The sequence below is a fragment of the Alexandromys fortis genome, unplaced genomic scaffold (assembly GCF_014885135.2).
Source record: "Alexandromys fortis isolate MF-2015 unplaced genomic scaffold, M_Fortis_MF-2015_v1.1 scaffold_18, whole genome shotgun sequence".
In the NCBI taxonomy this organism is placed as follows: Eukaryota; Metazoa; Chordata; class Mammalia; order Rodentia; family Cricetidae; genus Alexandromys; species Alexandromys fortis.
The window spans coordinates 14,634,406-14,656,530 of NW_026067897.1; the positions used below are offsets into that span (position 1 = coordinate 14,634,406).

Genomic DNA, 22,125 nt, shown 5'->3' on the forward strand with positions numbered 1-22,125 from the left:
CAATAAGACAAAAAAAATGCCCTCAAAAGTCCACATAATTACCACTGAGTTAGTTTTGTGTTGGCCATTTGCTCCTGGGCATGAATGAGGCCTTCCCTGAAGTGTGGTTACTAGACCCAAAGAGATTCCATTGGGGAAGACTAATTTTCCCTATGCAGGTGGATACCAATTGCAGATAGCTTCTTGGTTAGGAGTCAGAGCCCATATCTACTTCCTTCTCTCAGCGCTGGGACCTTCTCTGGCTTGACCCTGTGCAGGCCTGTGCGTGCGGCCACAGTCTCTGTGAGTTCACGTGTGCATCCGTCCTGCCATGTCTGGGTGATGCTGTGTCCTGTGTGCATGGCCACAGTCTCTGTGAGTTCACGTCCTGATGCGTCTGGATGATGCTGTGTCCTGGGAGTCACCCATCTCCACTGGCTCTCACAGTCTTCCCGACTCCTCTTCCACTCAGCTCCCTGAGTCTTGAAAGGGCTCTATGAAGACATCCTATTTAAGAACAAGTGCCAAAATCTCTCACTATAGACTATAGACCCATCTATAAAGGTGTGAGTATATTCTCACTGCTATATTCATGGAACCTCAAATACAAGGTATAGTATTTGATAAATATTTGTTGAATTATGAATAATTGTAATCATATGTTGGGGAAGAATGCATGTGTGTGAGAAAGAATACACACAGTTCGGGTCATGTATCCTTGCATGTGTGGACACACATGTGCAATGTTCTGCTATCTGACTCCCTTGGCATTCAAGATCCCCCTTCCTTATATCGGAAACCTATGGGTTTCTCTAAAAGGGAGCTACCCAGAGACCTCCCAACGGTGACACTGCTGTGTCTTCTCTCCTTAGAAGGGACCATGCTTACTCCAGCTGAATCGATGACGAGTGCCATTTGGATTAACAAGGAGAGAAAGAGTTCCCTGTCCCCAGATGAGACTGACTCTGAGGTTGAGGGGACACTGGAAGACGTGGACAGGAGCTAACATCAGGCTCCCGAGACTCCATGGCACACCTACCTAGAGATGCATCGCTTGGTCCAAACTCTCCATCTGGAAACCAGCCACCAAGGGAACCCCAAGGGCTACCCTGCGGAGTCAGAACCAAGGCTGTCTCCAGAGGGAGACCCTAATGTGCTAGAAAACCATCAGAAGAGTCAGCCAGAAACCGAAATCGCAGAGGCGGCCCAGTGTCAAAGTCAGGAGGGCTGTGGCCCACTACAGGCAGCAGGCTCTGGTTTGCAAACCGGGATCCAGTGTCTTTCTTCCGCAAAGAACCTACACAGGTCTGGAAGGCCGACTCATTACCCATTTCCCCAGAGGAAACTTCCCAGGATCTCCCAAGCTGCCCGGAACCTGGGCTTATATGGCCCACCCTAAAGCTTTGCACTCAGCCAGATGTCTCATCCTTGTGGCCATCGGTCAGCTCATCAAGGAATGGCCCAGCCACAACCAGACAGAGCCTTGAACAATGAGCCACAATGGCACCACCCCGGCTATTGGAATCCTGAGAACTGAACTTCTTTATGGGAAATGGTCTTTCCCTTCAGCGGTCCGGAGACTGCCCACCCGACTGCTTATGTCAAGATGAGCGTGTTCTCTCATCCACGCGGCCCCATTTTAGTCGTATAGAAAAGCATCCCCAATCGTCCTAGGTGGTTTCCCCATGGCTGGGACCAGCAGAACATTTGGTCCCAGAAAGAAAGCAGGAACCTTAGTCAGAGGGATAGTTCCACAATGTCTGGGGGGTCGGTGGATATAGGAGATCTTTTTTTTTTCCCAATATTTTCTGATTCTTTGTATATTCTGGGAAGATCTTTGAGAATTTAGAACCTTTTTTCCCCTGGCTGCTCTGTCTGGGGATTTAGAGACAATTCAGTTAGTAGCAGGGCTCACACTTTTTCCTCGTAAGCCTCCCAGACTGTGGTCAGCCCTGGTGGCAGATCCTTCCCATCTACCATCCTGTGCGTTCAGGGAGTCCTTGGGGAAGTACGGTTCCTCTCACCTGTCACGGAGGTGGTATAGCCCAGCTTCATCACAAATCTGTTTCTCGTCAGCCTTCTCTTCTATCCCCCCCCCATTCTTCCTACCCTTGAGTTCTCTTCTGTCTATTAACTTCATATTAAAATCCACCAACCCCTAGCCAGGTGCGATGGTTAATGTGTGCAGTTCCAGGAGGTGGAGGAGGAGTCAAGACGATGAGGAGTCATGCCTGTGTTATAGGAGGTCCTCCAACCAGAGAGAAAAGAAAACAAAATAACTACCCTTGTGGAAAACGTGTAATAATCAGAGCCAAAGGGAGGAATGCAAAGATCCTCCCGCTTGGAAGACAGGAATCTCCACAAATCGTATCCTTCACAGCCTATTGAATCACTCAGGTCCCTCCGGACAGGCCTAGCATCCTTCAGAATAAGGAGTCTATTAGAAGAGCTATTAACCCAAACGTCATTGGCAGGCAGACAGACAGACAGTAAAGGGGGGCTCTGAAGGGAGTGCAGGCTCACAAGTTAGGGCTGATATCTTACAGGTCTCAGAGGAAGGGGCAGGGTTTACATGGTCAGTCTGTCTCTGAGATTTGCGGGTTGTGGAGCTTGGGAGTATTCTGGAGTAGGAATATGGGATTCTGACGATTTGGGGAGCTAGAAGGGAAGGACACATCTAGTTGAGGTGCACCCATTACACAGGCATGGGATGTGTCACCATGGGTAGCCCACTGGTGCCCCAGAAACTGACAACCTAGTCCCTAAACTTCCCAGGTGAGAGGAGAATGACAGCTGTCATTTTACTGGAATCCAGGCACCTGGAGAGATGGTTTACAGACTCATGGGCTCTGGGTGGGGCGTCTGTCTCCCAGTAGCAGCAGGAACCTCAGAGCCCACCGTGGAGGTAAGGGGGCTGCAGGTGGGCATAGCTTGGGCAATGTCTGGTCTGAGAATCCATGTGTGTTTGCTGGCGTCTCACACAGGTTCTCAGCCTGAGAGGGGCTTGTCAGTGGCTGTGAGGCTATGAGGGGAAAAACTGCAGTGGACAAGGGTGGCCTGATCAGCCCCACCCCAGAGTCTGGCTCCCTGGTATCAAATATGCGCTTTTAAACAAAGCAAAGTCTGTGTCCTTGTGGGGAGGGGAAGCGGGGGGTGTGGAGGGTGGGTCAATGTTTAGTGTTGGCACCTAAGGCAACTCACCCCATCCCGTATCAGATTCTCTCTCTCTATGCACATGCTCCCGGGGCCCCTGAAATCCAATTCATTCTAGGGAGTCACTGTTATTCCTTTGGTGAACAATAAATAAGGAAATAAGGAACTGGTTGGGTTTTTTTTTTTAATACTCTAATAAAAATTAAGAACACATTCTGGGAAAAAAAAAGACATTCTTTTGGCCTTTTATTTATTTAATCCTTGCTTCTCAATTCACACGTAATTGTTTTTCTGATCCTGATATTGTGTGTGTTTCGTGCACAAGTGTGTACACATGTGTGTGGAAACCAGAGGTCAGCTTCAGATATCACTCGTCAAGATCGGCCCCCGTTGGTGTTTTGGCAGCTTTGCCATTGTGATTTTGTGTACATAAGAGTGCACTGTGGTGTGCTTGGCAGGTGTGCACCTGCGCATGTGCACTAATTGATGCAAGAAAAAAAAAACAAAAACAAAAAACAAAAATCCAGTCAGGTCTGGTAAAGCGTAACTATAATCCCAGAACTCCAGAGGTGGAGGGAGGAGAATCAGTAGTTCAAGGCTAGCCTAGGCTACCTTGTGAGTTTGAGGCCAACGTAGTCTACATGAGACCAAACAGAGCTAGAGATATGTCTCGGTGAAGGTGCTTGCTTGAGGACCAGCATTTAGTCTCTCAGAACTCAAAGGGAGAAACAATGAGAAGCTATGTGCAGCAGCAGTAAGTAGCTATGTAGCCGCGGCTGTTCCAGAACTAACTGTATAGACCAGGCTGGCTTCAAGCTTAGAGCAACATTCCAGCCTCAGCCTCACCAGGGCTGGGATCACAAGGACGTCACCGTGTGTGCCACCATGCCTGACTACACTCCTCATTATTCTAAACTGTTCCTCCCTGACCCTTTCCATCTGCTTAGTCCAATATCGTCATAATTAGAAAATCTCAGAAATACAAGATATATGTTATTTATTTTGAGACAGGTTCTCACTGTGTGGCCCTGGCTTGCCTGGAACTCACTATGCAGACCAGGCTGGCCTCAAAATCACAGAGATTGTCCTGCATCTGCCCTGCTGGGATTAAAGGTGTGGACCACCACATGTATAGTACCGGCACTTCTGGACATTTTTTTTTTTAAGTAGGATAGACAAATTCACGCTGCTAACTGGAGGCCAAAAAAAAACACAGAATGCTTTGCAAACACTCCTTCCTTCGGTCCAGCCTTTGAAGCATAGATACACCCTCTCTGTTCTCCCCAAATACCCTTTCTGCCCACCTCGCTTTTAGTGTTCTTTCTATATATCCTTAAGTTCCTGGATATTTTTCAGTTGCTTTGCATGTGTTTCCCCACAGCCAATGAGCAGAATTCCTCGACGGAACATTCAAGGAAGGAACTGAGCCTGTCACTTTGTACTAGGTCTACAGTCACCAGATGGAGTTTTCCCTGGAACGTCCATGCAGAAAGATGCTTCATCCACTGGGTGCAATTCACCCTTCCATCTCTCCTCTACCTGTATCCTGACGACTACATCACCTGGCTATGTTTCCATTGTACTCTGAGAGCTCAGCTTCAGGCTGAAGCAGGAAGATGGAAAATTTGGGGGCAGCTTGAATTACTTAGTTCAAGGCTAGCCTGTGCTGTATAGCAAGGCCCTATCTCAACAAACAAAATCAGAGTGTCAGTGGTATTGGGCTGTGCCGACGAGACAAAGGAGGCAAAGAGGTTAACAGAAGAGACGTTACCCCTGCCATCTGATGCAGAAATGGTATACAATAGCCTCCCTACTCTTCCAGAGCGCTGTGTTTACCTGGGGAGTACTGGCTAGGCACCTGTGATAGCAAGCAAACTGTCTTAGGAAGAGACTGTGTGAAGAGATGCTGTAAAGGGACACCATGACCACATCAGCGTTTATAAAGGGAAAACATTTAATTGGCGTGGCTTATCTTTTCAGAGGTTTAGTCCTTTATCATCATGGCAGGAAGCAAGGCAGCAGGCAAAAGACGTGGTGCTGGAGAAGGAGCTGAGAGTTCTACATCTTTCTCACAGGCCACAGGAAGTGGTCTGGGTGTGGATTGAGCATACACGAGACCTCAAAGCCCAACTCCACAGGGAAACACTTCCTACCTCCAACAAGGCCACACCTCCTAATAGTGCCACTCCCTTTAGGGGCCATTTTCTTTCAAACCACCACACAAACAGAGTCTAATACAGAGTCGGTGCCTATTCTAGGCCCCAACCTTCTCCAGCATGCCCTGTCTGAGGCCAAGGGGACAGACTCAGGGAAAGTTACATGCCTTTTTCATGAGAAGGGTAAGTTTTAAATACGTCAGAAGCTGAGCAAGGTGCTTTGGGCCTGAAATCCCAGCATTGGAGAAGCTGAGGCAGGAGGATGGATGCAAGTCCAAGTCTTTTGCGGGTTCCATAGTGAATTCAAGACCATCCTGAGCTTCACTGTGAGACCCTGTCTCAGAAGGAAACCAGGTGCTGTGAGGGCCATGGTACTGGCCACCGAGACTAATGGCCTGACTTCTATCCCTAGAACGCACATGGTGGGTGGTGGGGGTTAAGAGAACTGGCTGCTCTTCCAGAGGTCCTGGCTTCAGTTCCCAGCAACCACATGGTGGCTCACAACCATCTGTAATGAAATCTGGTGCCCTCTTCTGGAGGGCAGGCATAATGCAAGCCCAATACTGTATACATAATAGATAAACCTTTAAAAAAAAAGGGGGGGGGGGATCCATATGGTGGGAGGAGGGAACCAACTCCTGCATTATTCTCTGACCCCTACATTCATGCCCCAGCATGTGCACATGTGAAAACTCGTGCAAGCTCACACACGCTATTAAATAATTGTTTAAATAAATTAAAATGAATTCTAAACATATTAAGTATTACAATCTCACAAGGAACATTATAGTCAGGAGTCAGACACATTGACTATCGCAGATTGGACGGTTGAACAACATCAAAATTTCATTCTGCAGTTCCGGAGGCCAAATTAATACAGAAGTAGATTTGATGTCCGATGATGGGAGCTGCTTCCTGACTCATCTCTGGCTGCTTGGCTGCAGCTTCACATGGCGGAAGGGCCAACAGATCTCTCTTGGGGGTCTCCTTTACGCCAGCTTCAGGCTAGCATTCTCCTGTAGAGGCGTCTGAGTCTTCCCGTCACCCGGCCACAAGGATGTGCTTCATTCCCAGGTCTCACATCCCTGCCAGTGCACACAAAACACCTGACTGCTAGGAACCCAAAGCCTACTTGTGGTGGTGGGCTCTGATAAAGAGCAGGGTTCCGAGTTTATAACGAGGTGGCCAGCGCCCACAGTAAAAGGCCCTGGGTGCAGCCAAAATCAGATGCATCTTGTAAACCCAATTGTTAGAAACATTACAGGCGGCTGGCACCTCCCTTTCCAAACTGCTCCTGATCCCAGGTTAAAGAGCACAGGGTATCCTTAGTTAAAGCATTTCAGAGCTCTAGGGAGCTCTGCAGATAAGGATGCAGTCAGTCCAGACCGACTCCTATGAACCAGCATGGCAGACATGGTTGGCAGCCTCGGCAATCTTCCCCAGTCAGTCTGCAAGCTGTTACAGGCTATTTGATCGCGTTGTGAAACTCTGAGACTGTGTTAATGAAATTAACCTTGGATCAGGGGCAGAGCCAGCAATTAATTGGCAGGAATTGGCCATAGAGACGACAAGGGAGCCTGGAATTCGGATAGAGAGATGCATAGGAAGTAGGGAGGGACTTAGAGATTTGTGGTCTTTTTGGTTTGGGACAAGTGGAGAGATGCTCTCTTGCTGTGTCTTCAGCCAAAACAAAAGGTCAGCTGGTTGTTTCTTGGCCTCCCTGATCTAGCAGATTTTCACCCCAACAGCAGGCTCCCAAGTCTTTATTTGTACAATAAATATTTATTCGAACAATAGGGACTTAGTTAAAACCTTTATTTGGTGGCCACAGCCAAGCCGGTGCTGTTGGCTGGTGGGAGCGGAAATCCCACCAGGCCTCAGTGTGAGCAGGCCGGGGTACTAACTGTGGGGCCATGGGGCTCACGCGTTAGTTAAAATATCAGCAGATTCAGGTGCAGCCGCTAAGCCAACAGGAAAACAACAGCAAACCTTGCAGCCACAAGACAGAGATGAATGTTAAGTACAAATGGCCTCTTGAAGAGGCTCTCAGAAGTGAGACACGGGTAACAAGGCCAAAGAACAGCAGAACATAGTTTATATGTAGACATGCATGGTGGTCCCCTTGGGACTCCGTCTCTCATGAGTCCTTGTGAAACATGCCATTATGTATGACTTGGGGGGTTGAATATTCAGGTGATTTTTTTAAACAGTCACCGAATTATTGATTGGATCTCTTTATTGATCATATTACTTATCCAGTACAGAAAAGGGTGCCTAGTACCAAGTTGATTTTTAAAGTTAGTGTGTGTGTGTGTGTTCACAATAAGAGGCAAGGAATACAGACACTACAAGTTAGTAATATGGACGGTTTTTTATGGCAGACCAGAACATTCTCCTAACTCAGTAACAATCTGTGGTAACTTCAAGAGCAGGCCACATGCCGGTGCTCTTGGGAAAGCTGTTGCAAAGGGCCAGGGTGTTCCTGTGTTGGCCTTTGGGGATAATAGCGTCTGCCTGCCACACATGTCCCTAGGCCTCAAGATACACAGCCTCCTTTCTTCTTCCAACAGCATCCTCTCCCTGCTTGGTACTGGCCCATGCTGAAGATAGGTTTCTCTGGTCTCAGAGAAAGCAGAGCCCTCCTGGCAAGAGCTTAGCCAGTTACTGACCCGGGATGAGGAGAAGAGTGTGGGAGGAAGGGCTTTGGGGCAGACTGCCTGGCTTGGAGTCCTCTCTTTGCCACTGGTTATGGCAGCTGAGCCTGTCACCCGGATTCTGAGCACATGCTTTGTCACCTGTAATGTGGAAACCAGGCTAAAGTGGTATAAGAAGAGGCTGAGGTAGCCCGTGTGACGCGCTAACCACAGAGTCTCTTGCGGAGCTAGAGTAAGAACTGTGGCTGTTACTCCTGGGAGAAGCATGTGACCATCTGGCCACAATGGTGAGTGCCACCTAGGACCCAAAGGTAGAATCTAAACATGCTAGTTTCACACCTTTATTATGAATAATTTGGGATCCACCTCCCCCCTTTTTACTGCTATTATTGCTCTTTTGAAACAGTGTCTCACTATGTAGCCTTGACTGGCCTAGAGCTGGCTATGTAGACAAGCCTGACCTTAAACTGATATACCTTTGCCCAAAAGGGCTAGGATCAAAGGTGTACACCAGCAACCCGGCTTCATTTCATTTTGAAGTTTTATTTTTATTTTGTGCATGTCTCTCTGTGTGTGAATGCCATAGGTACGCGTCTGTCTGTGTGCATGGCACAGATGTGCGTCTGTCTCTCTGTGTATATGCCGCAGATGTGGTGGTGTCCCACTGAAGCCAGGTGTCAGATTCCCCAGAGCTGGAGTGCCAGACAGCTGTGAACCTCCTGGCATGGGTACTGAGAACCAAGACCAGGGTCCCTTTAAGAACAGTGAGAGCTCTTAACTGCTGAGCCATCTCTCGAGCTCCTTGTTTTGTTTTGAGACCCTATCTATGTAGCCCAGGCTAGCCTGACACTCACTATGTGGAACAGGCTGATTTTGAATTTAAGGCCATCTTTCTGTTTCTGCCACTCAAGTCAGTACTGGGAATGGCTAGTATGAGTCACCTCACCTGGCCGCAGAGTGGTTTCGCATGGAAGTGTTTGAGAAATTACTGTTTATTCTGAAGGGTGAGAACCCTGACAGAAGGCTCTTGGCTAATAATGGCTGCTTTTACCTTAGGGACCACTGCCACCATGTGGCCACTAGTAGGCAAAGGTGAGCATCTCACATGAACTGAAAACAATGGCGTTCTACCCTTCCCGTTGCCAGCTAAGGCAGTGAATGGTTCTCACCCTTTTTAATGCTGAGGCCCTTTAATACAGTTCCTCATGTCGTGATGACCCCCAACCATAAAATTATTTCGTTGCTACTTCATAACTGTAATTTTCCTACGGTTTGAGTCATGGTGTAAATACCTGTGTTTTCTGATGGTCTTAAGCGACACCTCAGAGGGTCTCGACCTACAGATTGAGAGAACCACTGGGTTAAGGGCCTTCTGTACTACACAAACGTCCTACCACAGCGAGACAATCCCCCATTCGCTGTTTGCTTTCTGAGACAGGGTCTCACTAAGTTGCCCAGGCTGCCTTGAATCTGTGATCCTCCTGTCTCAGCCTCCCAAGTAGCTGGGGACACAGGTCCACACACTAACTAGGTCGGGCTTGGTCATTTGGCTTTAATGGCCTGGGATGCTTTCCAGTGCTGTGACTCTCAAGCACAGATCTCATTATTTGCCCAGGCTGTTATTGTCAGTGATCTGTTTGCCTGACTATTGCACAAGGTCTGGGCTCTCTCCCTGAGATGTCAAATTCACAGTAAAGCCAAGAAAGAGAAGATTCTTTATCTGATTCAAAGACACTAAGGGCCAGAGATTGGTATAAGTGCCCAGCATCAAAACCAAAGCTGTTGGGAGGAAAAAAAAATATTTTTACTATTTAAAAGAAACTTTGAAAAAAAGAAAGCTTGAAAACTACATGTACATGTATGAATCTGTACACGGGTGTGTGCACACGTGTACAGGTGCTCACACAGGCCAAAAGAGGATGCCCATTGTAGCTGGAATCCCTGGCAGTTGGGAACCACTGAACCCACGGGTGAATTTTATGCTAAGCTAGTTCATTATTGTTACTATTCCACATGACAAAAAAATTTCTTCTGGCCGGGTGGTGGCGCACGCCTTTAATCCCAGCACTCGGAAGGCAGAGGCAGGCGGATCTTTCTGAGTTCGGGGCCAGCCTGGTCTACAAGAGCTAGTTCCAGGACAGGCTCCAAAGCTAAAGAGAAACCCTGTCTCGAAAAACCAAAAAAAAAAAAAAAAGATGTTTAAACAAATTCCTTTATCTTGCCCTAAAATTAAAATCTGAACATTATAGATAGTTATCTTCCCCCTCCCTAGCCCCCAGGGATTCTCTGCAATTTGTAGACCAGGCTTGCCTCTGCCTCTGGAGCACTGAGATTAAAGGGATGCCTCTGCCTCCTGCACACTGGGGTTAAAGGCGTGCTTCAGCACTGACTTTCTGTTTAAGTTGCTGTCTCTGGTTCGAGGCAGGACACACAATGGTGAGCTGCCATGCTGGGACGATGCACAAAAGCTCCCAGCTGTTGTTTAAAGCTCCCCAGAGCCATTATATCTGCAGCCCCCCAGCAGTCAGTACCCCAGGCTGTCTTAAATGTTCTCTATGTACTGTGTCTTGAGATACAATCTCATGTAGCTCCGGCTGATCTCAAACTTGCTATGTAGCCAGGGCTAGCCTTGAACTCCTGAGCCTCCTGCACGTAAGTGTTATCACCCTTGGCTTGCAGGGTTTTTATTATTTTGATGCACTTTTTTGAAATGGGTTGATTATAACCCTTTCTGGCTTGGAACTTGTTGACCAGGCTGCCCTGAACTTGTAGCAATCCTCCTGCCTGTGTCTCCTGAGTGCTGGGATTGTGGATGTGTGACTCCAGGCCCAGCTTCATGGGGCTTGTTTTCTGGTTTTCACTGCTGAGAATTGAACTTGGGAATTCTATGTATGAAGAGAGGACTGTCCCACTCAGCCACATTCTCAAAGTCAGAGCTCTCAACATATAAAGTTGGGAAGATGCTGTTCGTGACAGGGTAACACAGGAGATGCCTCCCACCCCCCAGATGTTCCGAATAAGAGGATCTGGCTAGAAAACCTGGGGACAGAAAGACTAAAGAGCCCCAGGTGGGGAGAGAAGGTAGAGAGGCAGCTGGAATGCAGAAGAAAGAGGCAGAGCTGGGGAGGCCCAGGATGAGGGACAGGGTTCAGGAAGTACTGGGGCTGGGTGAGGAGACTGGAGAGGACTGGGTGAGGAGTACCTGGAGACTGATGGGAAGGGAAGAGGGACAGGCAGATGTAGAAGAGGAACGGGTTTTCTTGAAGAACTCCTGTTCTTTCTGGGCTTCTTTAAGCTGCAATTCAGTCCTTCATAAAGAAGCGCCAAATACAGATGCATGCTGGGAATGAGATACGGATCTGTGCTAAGGTCAGAGGAAATCTGCTCACTTAGTAAATTTAGTGCTTGTTGGGTAAATATGAGAACTTAGGTTCCACTTCCAGACCCACAGAAAAAAGCCTGACATGGTGATAGTGGTGCGCGCACGTGCACGCACGCATGCACACACACACACACACACAATCCTAGTGATAGTGAGGTAGAAACAGGTCCAATCTAGACTACTTAATCAGTTCCAGCTAGTGAGAGACCCTGCCTCATAAGACAGTTCCTGAGATTCAACAACTAAACCTGACCTTTGCTCTTCACATACGCAGGTGTGTGCATGCACGTGAATGAGCAGCAAGGCTATACCTGAGTCATGGCTTGTAGGTTCATTCTGTTGCTTCGACTCCGAATTCCAACTCCCTCATCAAGGGACGGACACCTGCATCATTTCTGTGGCTCCTGACACAGGGATGCTTTATTAGCTACCATGGCTTCTTTGGTCCCATACGTGGGGGAAGTAGAGGCAGAAACCAGGGGCACTGACATGTCCCTCAAAGCTTAGCCACCCAACCCCCCCAACCTTCTTCCACAGTCAAACAAAAATAGCCATCCCTAAAAAAGGAAAAAAGAAAAACACCACACGCGTGTTGAGTTTTATTGAGAAAATAACTGTATAGCTGCATGGAACGCCTTCACAGTCACTATAAAACTGAAGCAGAATAAAAACATTGAAGTGGTTAACATAACACAGGAAAGCCAGGTACAGAGTATCATTTTTTTTTCAAACACAGTATTGCTGCTGCCCCTCATCCCCCCAACCCACCCTTCCTCCAATTAAAAAAAAAATAAGGAAAAATCATTTGGATAAAGAGCAACACAAAATAAAACTTGGCAGCTTACGGAACGCTTAAAATCCAGTAAATTGGTCGTGTAACTGAAACTGGATATAGTCACCATCTCTAACACTTAGGCTTTTTTTTTTTTTCAATACATAGGTTAAGTCCATTCTTCAGGTGAAAAAAATATCTTTAAAGACAACAATCAACACTGTTTTGGTGTTCCTTGTTCTAGTGTGTGGGGGGGTGTGTGCGTGAATGTGTGTGTGGACACTGATTATATACTGTTTCTATGTCGTTGCCTAGGGTGGGCAGCATGCACAGGGAAGAGGAAGGGACGTGCACCGTGTCCTGCTTCCTTTATTCCTAGATAAGACAGCCAAGGCTGTCAGCCTCGGCTCTGGAGGGAAGTGGGCGTTCAAACACCGCGGTGTGGAGTTCTTCAGGAGGGTTGTGAACATCTACGGAAGCTACACATTTCTTACAGTTGAGACTAACAAGCTTTGATGCAGGGTAGAGCCGAGTGTCCAAGGCAAAACTTGCGAGGAGCCTCTCACCTCGGGCCTATGGGGCAGGGCGTCCTTTCCTCCAGGGACCTGCTGGATCACGTCGGGTAAAGTGATGAGGCCCGTGTGGGATCCTAAAGCCTACAGGGAGACGCCCAAAGAAATGGCCCAAATGTTTCTTGAATGAGGAAAAAGAATTAACCCCCCCCCCCGCCCTTGCCAAGAACACAGAGAAAAGCTGGCTCTCCCGTGAAACAGATTTCCATTTAAATAGAATATTCTAGAACCGTCAGCAAGGAGAGCCAGGAAACAAATGGGAGCCATTAGAATTCAGGGAAACCAGGAAAACAAGGAAATGGAGGGGCCACCGTGGGAAAAAAAAAAAGCTGTGTGACCAGGAAAGAGTGGCAGAAACTGGGCCTCTCCTTACCCACAAATGGAGTACGGCCCACGGTACCCGGCTCTAAATCCCCGACCCTTCAGAACTTCTTGTTCAATCTACTGCAATCAAAAGACCACTTCATCTGCCACCAAAGTGACCCCACAGACTGTGTGGGGGCTCCAGCTGCCGATTCTTTCCTCAGTGTACCCTCCGTGTGGGTCCAAGGTTCCCTTCCAAACAGGACATGAAATCTGAGGAAATCACGAGGACCGTTTCCTCTTGTGAAAACGGAGGGAGTTGTCTGCACTGCCTCCACAGTCTCCAGCAGATCCCAGAAAACATGGGGCAGCCAGTTTTCTTGTATGACCCATACTATCTCACTCTCTAGCTCTATATGCCACTGGGTAGGGCCCTGGGACACTTATCCCTGTGTTTCCCAAGGGAAGGGACACCCACATCACTGTGTTCTCGGGCCAGGCAGTTGGGGCCTCCAGCTGGAACTCCTTAGACAAAGCTGTGCCCTCCAGTGTGCTAGCTAGCAGGACTTCTGATCCGACACAGATGTCATGTGCCAGGACATTTGCCCTGGGCCAGTTTCCCTTACTGTGAAGCAAATTCCTTGCAGCAGCAAGGGTCTCATTTGTTCTCTGCCCCAACATCTAGCATTTTTAAAAACATTATGTCTAAAAGAACGAACCATCTAAAGGCAGGGTGCACTCCCCTCGTATAACCTGGCTACCATCTGTAGACTTTGGCTTAGAGTTACAGGGTCCCTTGGCAGTTCTTAAAGATCCTTGTAAGTCATCAGGCAATTCCCTTTTACCCCGTGCCCACCACTTACCAGTGAATAAGCTTTCCCCCAAAGTCAGCGCTAGTATAATAAAAAGGGTAAAGATAACACGTGGGAAGGTACATATAAATATTGTGGAGCCGCTACTTATTAGAATAACATATTAGATCCTATGACATAATAACATAAAACAAAAATGGATTTTAGCAAGGTCTGATTTAATTATTGCTTTTTAAGAAATTGTCTTTAAAATAAAGGGAAAATAATGAAGGCTGGTTAGTTCTTCTTTTTTCTCCTCCCCCTCCCACTCCTTCTCCCCCCCTCCCTCTCCTTGCCAGAAATGAAACATTCCCTCATCCAGAAATTCAGGGCACCTGATTAGTGAATGCCCTTATCATATTGCTTTAAATGACAGAGAGAGTAAAGCTGGAGTCCTCTATAGTCCGTGAGGCATGAATACAAAGCATAAGAATAAATAGGATGTGGTCTAAATGTCAAATCACCAATACAAAACTGCACCAAACTTCACAATTGTGACTCACGCAAACAACATGTTAGGTCGGTTCAATATAAGAAATAGCGCACCAGCCCTGTGCCTTGATATCCCTTTTCATAAAAAAAGAAAACTCTCACTCACTCCTGAAGCTGGCAGACAGCCATGGAGGAACTACTGTCCAGCCATGTGTCACGATCAACCTGAAATTTTAGCACACGGACACACACACACACATGCGGACGCACACACATGCACACACACGTCATACCCTTGCTCGCGAACATACACTCTTTATACAGGCACACGGAGGCATACACACCATCTTTAGGATTTGTAGCTGATTCCACATCTGTTCTTAAAATTTCTATTCTACATTTTTCTCTTTGTCATCCTGAAAAACACTGGTTATTCAGCAAAAATAATCTCTCTTCCTTCCTTTCCCAGTCTTCCTCCCCCCCCTCCCCATTTCTCTCTTTACCTCCGTGACTTTAACGTTGCCTTTCTCAGATCCAAGAGAGTCCACCCTATGCCCCAACCACTTCTAAGGCCCACTTTAAAATACAAAATAGTTATACACACCATACTTCTGATCAACTATATACCCTTCTGAGGCAGAGCCTGCCCCCTTTCTGTTTTCAATTATTGCCATTCTAAAAACATCCCTACCATCTTGAACCAAGCTGTTTACTGGGTACAGATTTTATCCATATTCCTATCCCCCATCCCATCATAAAAATAGTCATTGCCCACTAAATATAATTTTCATATGAAGAAACAGAACTGTGAAAGTGTGTTTTCCTAAAATGACCAGTCACCAGGATACGCAGAAGGTCCTAAAGCTAATAACCCATTTGGTTTGGCTCTCTCCCCTAGCATTCTCAACCTCCTACCGTAGAACAGATTGCATCTGCAACATGAAGAGATATTGTCTTAAAAATACAGGTCTTTATATATATTGCGACCATTGAGTGTTCCCAATTAAAAATGATTTCACAGAAGCGAGACTGAATCATCAGCGCCCCCTCTTGGGCATCTATGGAAAGAAACACCGCTCGTTTTATGGCTGCTGGAGAAAACGGAGTCGACCCAACAAGTCTGATGCCCCAGGAGAGCAAGGGCGGAATGAAGAGCCTGTCTGCTGTAGACTGCACCAGCCTGGGCCTTGTTTGACGCCTCGGAATGGGACGACTAAGTCACCGCTTGCTCCTTGTCACCCAGCTGAGGCTGGCTTCAGTTCTGCCTGCAGCAGCTATGCTGACTCATCTGTCAGGCCTGTGTCCCTTTGGATTGGTTGTGGAATGGTCCAAAGCCTGGGGCTTCTTTGAATCATGAAGAAATCCTTTCTCTTCTTACTCTCTGGTCTCAGAGTTTGATGGGTGGACTTCTTCGCTTTTTTTTTTTTCCTTTTTGTTTTATTTGTTTATTTTTTTTACCATTGTGCATTGCAGCTTCTGGTCTACATGAGAACTGTTGAGTTTGTAAGCACTTCAATAAATAGTCCGTTAAAATGCTTCTGAATTGATCATTTCTTGGTTTCTTTGCGGAAACTCCTTCAGCAAAGGAGTTTCCTGGGCTGAAGGAAGTCTACTCATTGCCCTCCTCCTCCTCCTGGTTGGCATAAATCCCTGCCTCCCAGCGCAAGGCCAGAGCGCTCTTTCTTCGATTAACCCGTGTGGCCTCCAGGACCTGAAAAAAGAGGGGCAGACGTTAACAGAATTCATTCCATTTCCTTACTCAGCGCCATGTTCACAAGATGAAAGTGATGCGGGATCCGGTAGACTGGGGTAGGTGATGGGCGGAGATGGAACGAGGGGGAAGGGATGAAAGAGGTTGGATGTGACTTCATTTCAAAGCCCAAACCCACTCACTCTCTGATGCATGGACTCTAATATCATCTTTTGTTGCATATTTACTGGTTTCTTTGAACTAGACTTAACTCAGCCTCAGTTTTGTTGGGAGGGGGGGGAGAGTTGTTTATTGTGGTGCTGGAGACTGAACCTGGAGCATCGAACGAGCTGGGCAAACACTCTACAGCTGAGCTCTGCCTGCTCCCCCGAGCTGACTAGTCTAAAGTAGCGCTTGACAAGCTGTCCACGCCTGTTGTGCGCAGACCTTTACGTCACATTGAAGCTGTTTACATCACATTGAAGCTGTTTACATCACATTGAAGCTGTTTATCTGTGGTAGCCGCTATCCACGTGAGGCCAGCAGACCCTTGAAGCGCATTCAGACAGCTGAGAAATGAAATATTTGAGGGGACTTTAAATTTAAGTAGCCTTCTGAGGCTAGTGATCCCCATTTTAAATAGCGCAGACCCTCTTAGCTGACTCATAAGCAAAGATGGGGAAGGAATGTCTATCCTTGGACCAATGTGGATTTGATGCAGTAAGTTTGCATACTCACATAACACTAGGAAAATATCTATATCCCAAGAATCTACTATGGCAGAAAGAAATACCGATGGCCACCGACTGAGGTAGTGGGAAAGTCTTCAGGACAATAGAAAGTCATCAGCATCTGGAGTCTGTGTCATCAAGGTCATACGTACTACTAATAATAAGAGAAACTAAAGGTGACGACATCAAGGCCCAGTAGGCTCACCCCCGTGGGGGTGGGACTTCTCTCCCACATGTTTACTGGAATCATTTGTGGGCTCCCGAGAGAAGACATCAGGCCACTTGTTTCAGTTTTCAGTTTGGATAGGATGGAACCCACGTGAAAGGCACGTGAGTGGCCAGGACACAGGGCAAGGTTCCAGGTCAGGACCACTGTAACAAAGGCAAGTTCACAAACAGCCCTCTGCTGTTCACTGAGGCTGCAGAGCTTCTGATACCAGAGAAAAGTCCTGGTTGGTTTTCTGAACCACAACAAACGCTGTGCTTCTTCTAAAAATGGTCACCGGAACAAGGGGCAGTGACGTTGGCAACTCCGGAGGGGTAGGAAGATGCCACGTGGAAGCAAATGCCGGGTAGACTACGGGGTCAGGGTCCATCCTGGCATGCTACCTTATATCTGTGCCAAATGCAAAGACTACCCATAGCTTCTGGATGCTTCCATCTGAAGGTCTTCCCCTTGTCTCCCAACACGGGACAGCTGGACTTGACAGGGAGGTGACAGCCAGTCACCTTTGCTGTGTGAACAATGCGCTGTTGAGAGTCACAGCCATGTCATGACTAGCCCCGTGCAGAAGCACACACTGGAGGAAAGCAGGCTGCCAAGCTAAACAGGAGTTTCCTGGCCAATGCTTGATAGCACGAGGGTGAGGGATAACAGCACACGGAGTGTAATACCCGAGCCCTACAGTTTTCTCTCTTGTTCATCTCGTATTTCAAGTCTTTGCCTGCTCAATGGAGACTGCACTTGCCCTAACAGCATGGGCTTTCTCAGATGGTAGGATGGCCTCTGGAGCTCAATGAGATCTACACTTTAAACTGTATGGACAACGTGACCGTGCCTTAAGTCACAAACTCCAGCGCTTCGATATCCCCCCACGTCAAATGGGCAACGTAAAAGCCACAGTGTGGGGTCTGCCCCAGGGACAAACAGTTTCAGGTGCTGTAGCCTTCAAAGGATCACTCCCAGCCTCTGAGAGGTCACAGATCCTGGAGTGGAATAGAAGCACAGATTGTATAAAGACCTCTGTGCTGTGTGAATTGCTCATGTTGGCCTGAGACATTCCCAGGAGCATGAAAATAAAGTGAAGGTCCTGGAAAAGGTTTCCTAAAAAAATAAAAATAGCCAGGCGGTATGGTGCCTGCCTTTAATCCCAGCACTAGGAAGGCTGAGGCAGGTGGATCTCTGTGAGTTCGAGACCGATTTGGTCTACAGAGCAAGTTCCAGGACAGGCTCCAAAGCTACAGAGAAACCCTGCCTCGAAAAACCAAAATAAATAAAAAGTAAATAAACAAATTTTTTATAAAAAATACATAAAAATAATTTTAAAAGGTTTTTGCCTTGCTAGCTAAGCCCCTCCCCCTTAAAATATTTATTTATTTTTATGTATGTGAGTTTTTTGCCTGCATGGATGCTTGTGCACCACTTGTGTGCCTGGTGCCTGCACAGGCCATAAGAGGGCAGTAGATGCTCCTGGAACTGAAGTTGCAGGCAGTTGTGAGCTGCCATGCAAGCGCTGGGATTGAAGCCAGGTCCTCTGGAGGAGCAGTCAGTGCCGGGAACCATCGGTCCATCTCTCCAGCATCCCCTTTCCTTTTTCTTTTGAGAAAAGTTCCTGTCTTGCAGCCCAGGCTATCCAAGAATTCACAATCCACCTACCTCCGTCCTAAGTACCTCCGTACTAAGACGAATGGTACGTGGGTCCCACACGTGGCTTTAAGTCTCTTTTAATGTTTGTAAATCTTAGTTAAATTTCGTTCCTTCAGAAACCCATAGTAGCATTCCTCTACCTGATCGATTGACCAATGGTGACTGGGTTCCTAACACGCCATATGTGGGGTATGAGCGTTCCTTTCCTCAGAGAATTCAGTCACAAAGGGTACATCGGGCAGGAAAATTATAATTATAGAAACGTTTCGCATAGCTTGAGTTTAAACATCTAATGATCAAGAACTCAAATAACTCATGGAATGTAAACATGAGCTCTTAATTCATTCCCTCTGATCTGAATGTCCTTCTCATGTGACCACCAATTTCTGATCAAATCTAAATGCCCCTGCTAAGACACAGAGAAGAAAAGGAATGAGCCAGTACTGAAACGGCTGAGAACCTCCGTGTAAAGCTGCCCTAGGGCTCTGGAAGCTTAGAACTGTGGCCTTGGGAAGACTCAAAAGCCAAGCCCTCAGGGGAGGTATGAATGAGTTCTAGTTCTATAGTTAATTCAGATATGGGTGAAGGGTGTACGTCTTAGTTGCTAGTAAACTCTGAACTCTTAATACTTCTATCATTGCCCATTAACTTGGCTTTCTAAAGCCTTTTCTGGGCCCGAAGCGAATGTGTCTGGGGTTCTAGTCAAAGGACGCTTTCAATCACAAGGACTACGAACCAGTTACTATCTTAATGCTCAGTTTTCAAATGTTCTAGAAGCTTCATGCTGTCACTGTTCACATTGACCTCCTAGGAGGCTGACACAAGGGGAAGTAACTTGCCCTGCACTTCTCAGTCCATAGAAGGAAAGGCCGAGATCTAAACTCAGCTCTCTCCACAGGTGGAGTCGATCCTTGAGGCCATCAAGCCACACGGTTCCCCAGCAGCTGTGAGACACGGGAAGCAGCAAGCAACCCTTGCAACCCAATTCAAGGTTTTCTCACAGCAATTCCTCGGGCACGGTGGAAGAAAAACTATCAATTCTTGTTGAACAATCCCTAAAACTGTCTTTCTAATGCGTGGGCATTTCAAGGCCGCTTTCAACTTTTCAGTGGCAGTCAAACGAGGGCTAGGAAATAAGGGACAAATGGGTTGAATTGCTGAGTGACTCCATTAGTGTTCGAGCTGACCCGTGATCCTCCTGCATCTTCGGCTGAAGACTGATTGGCCCAATCCTGCCTTCATTGTATACCCTTGGCCAGAGTTTCTCTGTTCTAAACCATACTGCCTCAGGGAGGATGTGGGAGCAGGGCCTGATTCTCCAAGGGCTACTTCCTAAATGAGGACCACAGACAGACAATGAGGAAGGGACATGCCATGACAGTCTCAACGTTAGCTTTAAAGTCTTATACGCCAATCGGTCACGGATAGATTACATCTATAGCTACAAAACACAGTTACTCTGCTAATAATGAGCCATAATCAAAATACACATGGTGCTGAGCCATAATCAAAATACACATGGTGCTAGAGGTTGGTACAACCAACGAGAAGAACATTTGCAGGAGCTGGTCAATGAGAGTATGCCCGGTGGAAGGTAGAACATTGTACCACGCATGCACAGAAAGATGTGTGGTGACAGTCACGGGTGCTTGCCTAGCATGCAAGAGGAGCTAGGTTCAATCCCCAGCACAATGCCACCAAGCAGCCAAGAAACCCCTCAACAGTTCGTCAGAAACAACTCAATCCACATTCCCATCAGCATGAAACTGATGGAGAAGGGGATTTAGTCTTTCAACAGAACACTGCTCAGCAGTTCAGAGGAAGACACTAGAAGCGCACGTTAAACAGAGACACATCTAGGAACTGTGGGATAGGAGCTGCAAAGATGGCTCAGTGGTTCAGAGAACTCGCTGCTTCTGTAGAGGACCAGGGTTTGAATCCCAGGGTCCGCATGGCAGTTTAGAACCATCTGCAACTCCAGTTCTAGGAGAGCCAGTGCCCTCTTCTGGTCTTCAAGGGCACTGCATGCACAAGGTGCACAGACATACATGCAGCCCAAACTCCACATACATAAAATAAAAGCAATTGAATAAAGTGAGAAGAGGATCCCATCATGTGACTTACCATTTATAGAAAGTTTAAAACGTGCACACACACACACACACACACACACACACACACACACATCCTTAAGGTGTTCCTTATGTGGTATAAAAACATGCACAAGAATGAACACCACAGCAACAGTGATCCCTCCGAGGAAATACAGAATGACAGAACCAGAAAAATGGGAACTGGGAGAAGTAACAAGAGGGCTTGAACTGGATTGGCCACACTGCGTCCTTTGAAAACATCTAGCCAGTAGGAGTGGGGCAGGGACAGGGCAGAGGCTGTGCAGGCTGGCTCCAGGGTTGCAGGAGCATGCTGCAGCATGCCTTCTTGAGCTCTACTATAGTGCCGATTCAGAGTCAACCCTCCATTAGTTATGAGCTGGGTGGATGAATGATTCCCTCTGCAGTTGTGTACTTTTGAAATAAAAATGCAATACTATATAGAAATGAAAATTTACAGAAAAAAAACAGAAACATGAAAAAAAGAAAAACGATTTTTTAAAAAGAAAAAAAAACAGGACTAGATAAACAGTGCTTGTCTGACATGAATCGAGTCTCGAATTCAATTCCAAGCATGCACACGTATGTATGTGTGTGTATGTATGTATGTGTGTAGTATGTGTATGTATGTATGTATGTATGTATATATATATTATACACAGCATTTTAAAATTTTTAATTTTGGTGGTCAGCAGGGAGACAGAGTTTCTCTGTGTAGCCCTGGCTGTCCTGGAAATCTCTATGTAGACAAGGCTGGCCTCAAACTCAGAGATGCTCCTGCCTCTGCCTCGCAAGTGCTGAGATTAGAGTCAAGTGCCACCATGCTGGACTTTACATTTTTTAATGTGCATGTGTCTTGAATTCAATTCCTATTGTATGTGTGTGTGTGTACATCTTTACACACAGAATAATACTGCATTTTAAAATTGTTTAAATTTTTAAGTTTATGTGTATGTGAATGTGAGCATGTGTATGTGTTTGTGTGTGTATGGTATGCATGTATGTATGTTTGTATACATTCATCAGGTAGGTGTCTGCAGGTTAGAAGAAGGTGTCAGATCCCCTGGAGAAGAGTTACAGGAGATTGGGACCCACCAGATGTGGATGCTAGAAACCAAACTCCCTCTTATTCTCCGCAGGAACAGCAAGCATTCATAACTGCTGAGCCGCTCTCTGCAGCCCCACCAGGACTGCATTCTTACAGCACACATATTAGTCCAAGACTGGAGAGAGGAGGGAGACCTTGGGACGGTCATCCCACATCCAAAGAGCAGAGCTCTCTGGGAATCATGTTAAGGTTAATAAAGGACTAGTCAGAACCACAAGCTCAGCCTGTAGGGGTGGCACTGTGTGCTAAGTGGACCAGAATATATCTGCTACTTGTGCCTGAAGAGAAGTGTCTACACAGCCAGCCAATAACTGCCCTCTAGTTCAAAGTTCTCCAGATCCACGGGTGACCAAGGTCTTCTCGA

The 22,125-nt window shown here is 46.9% G+C and overlaps 2 protein-coding genes across 8 annotated transcripts in view; one reads left to right on the top strand and one right to left on the bottom strand.

Annotated features, from left to right (window-relative positions):
- Positions 1-3,363, top strand: part of CUNH9orf152 (chromosome unknown C9orf152 homolog) — a 7,227-nt gene extending 3,864 nt beyond the window's left edge. The window contains 1 exon segment of the mRNA XM_050166062.1: positions 852-3,363. Within this exon segment, the coding sequence (XP_050022019.1) occupies positions 852-1,378 (527 nt within the window). The 3' untranslated portion in view covers positions 1,379-3,363.
- Positions 3,364-11,910: 8,547 nt separating this feature from the next.
- Positions 11,911-22,125, bottom strand: part of Palm2akap2 (PALM2 and AKAP2 fusion) — a 301,240-nt gene continuing 291,025 nt past the window's right edge. For all 7 annotated transcript variants that reach the window (XM_050118976.1, XM_050118965.1, XM_050118985.1 and 4 more), the window contains one exon: positions 11,911-15,965. In XM_050118976.1, coding sequence (XP_049974933.1) covers positions 15,943-15,965 — 23 coding nt within the window. In that variant the 3' untranslated portion in view covers positions 11,911-15,942. The remainder of the gene's footprint in view (positions 15,966-22,125) is intronic.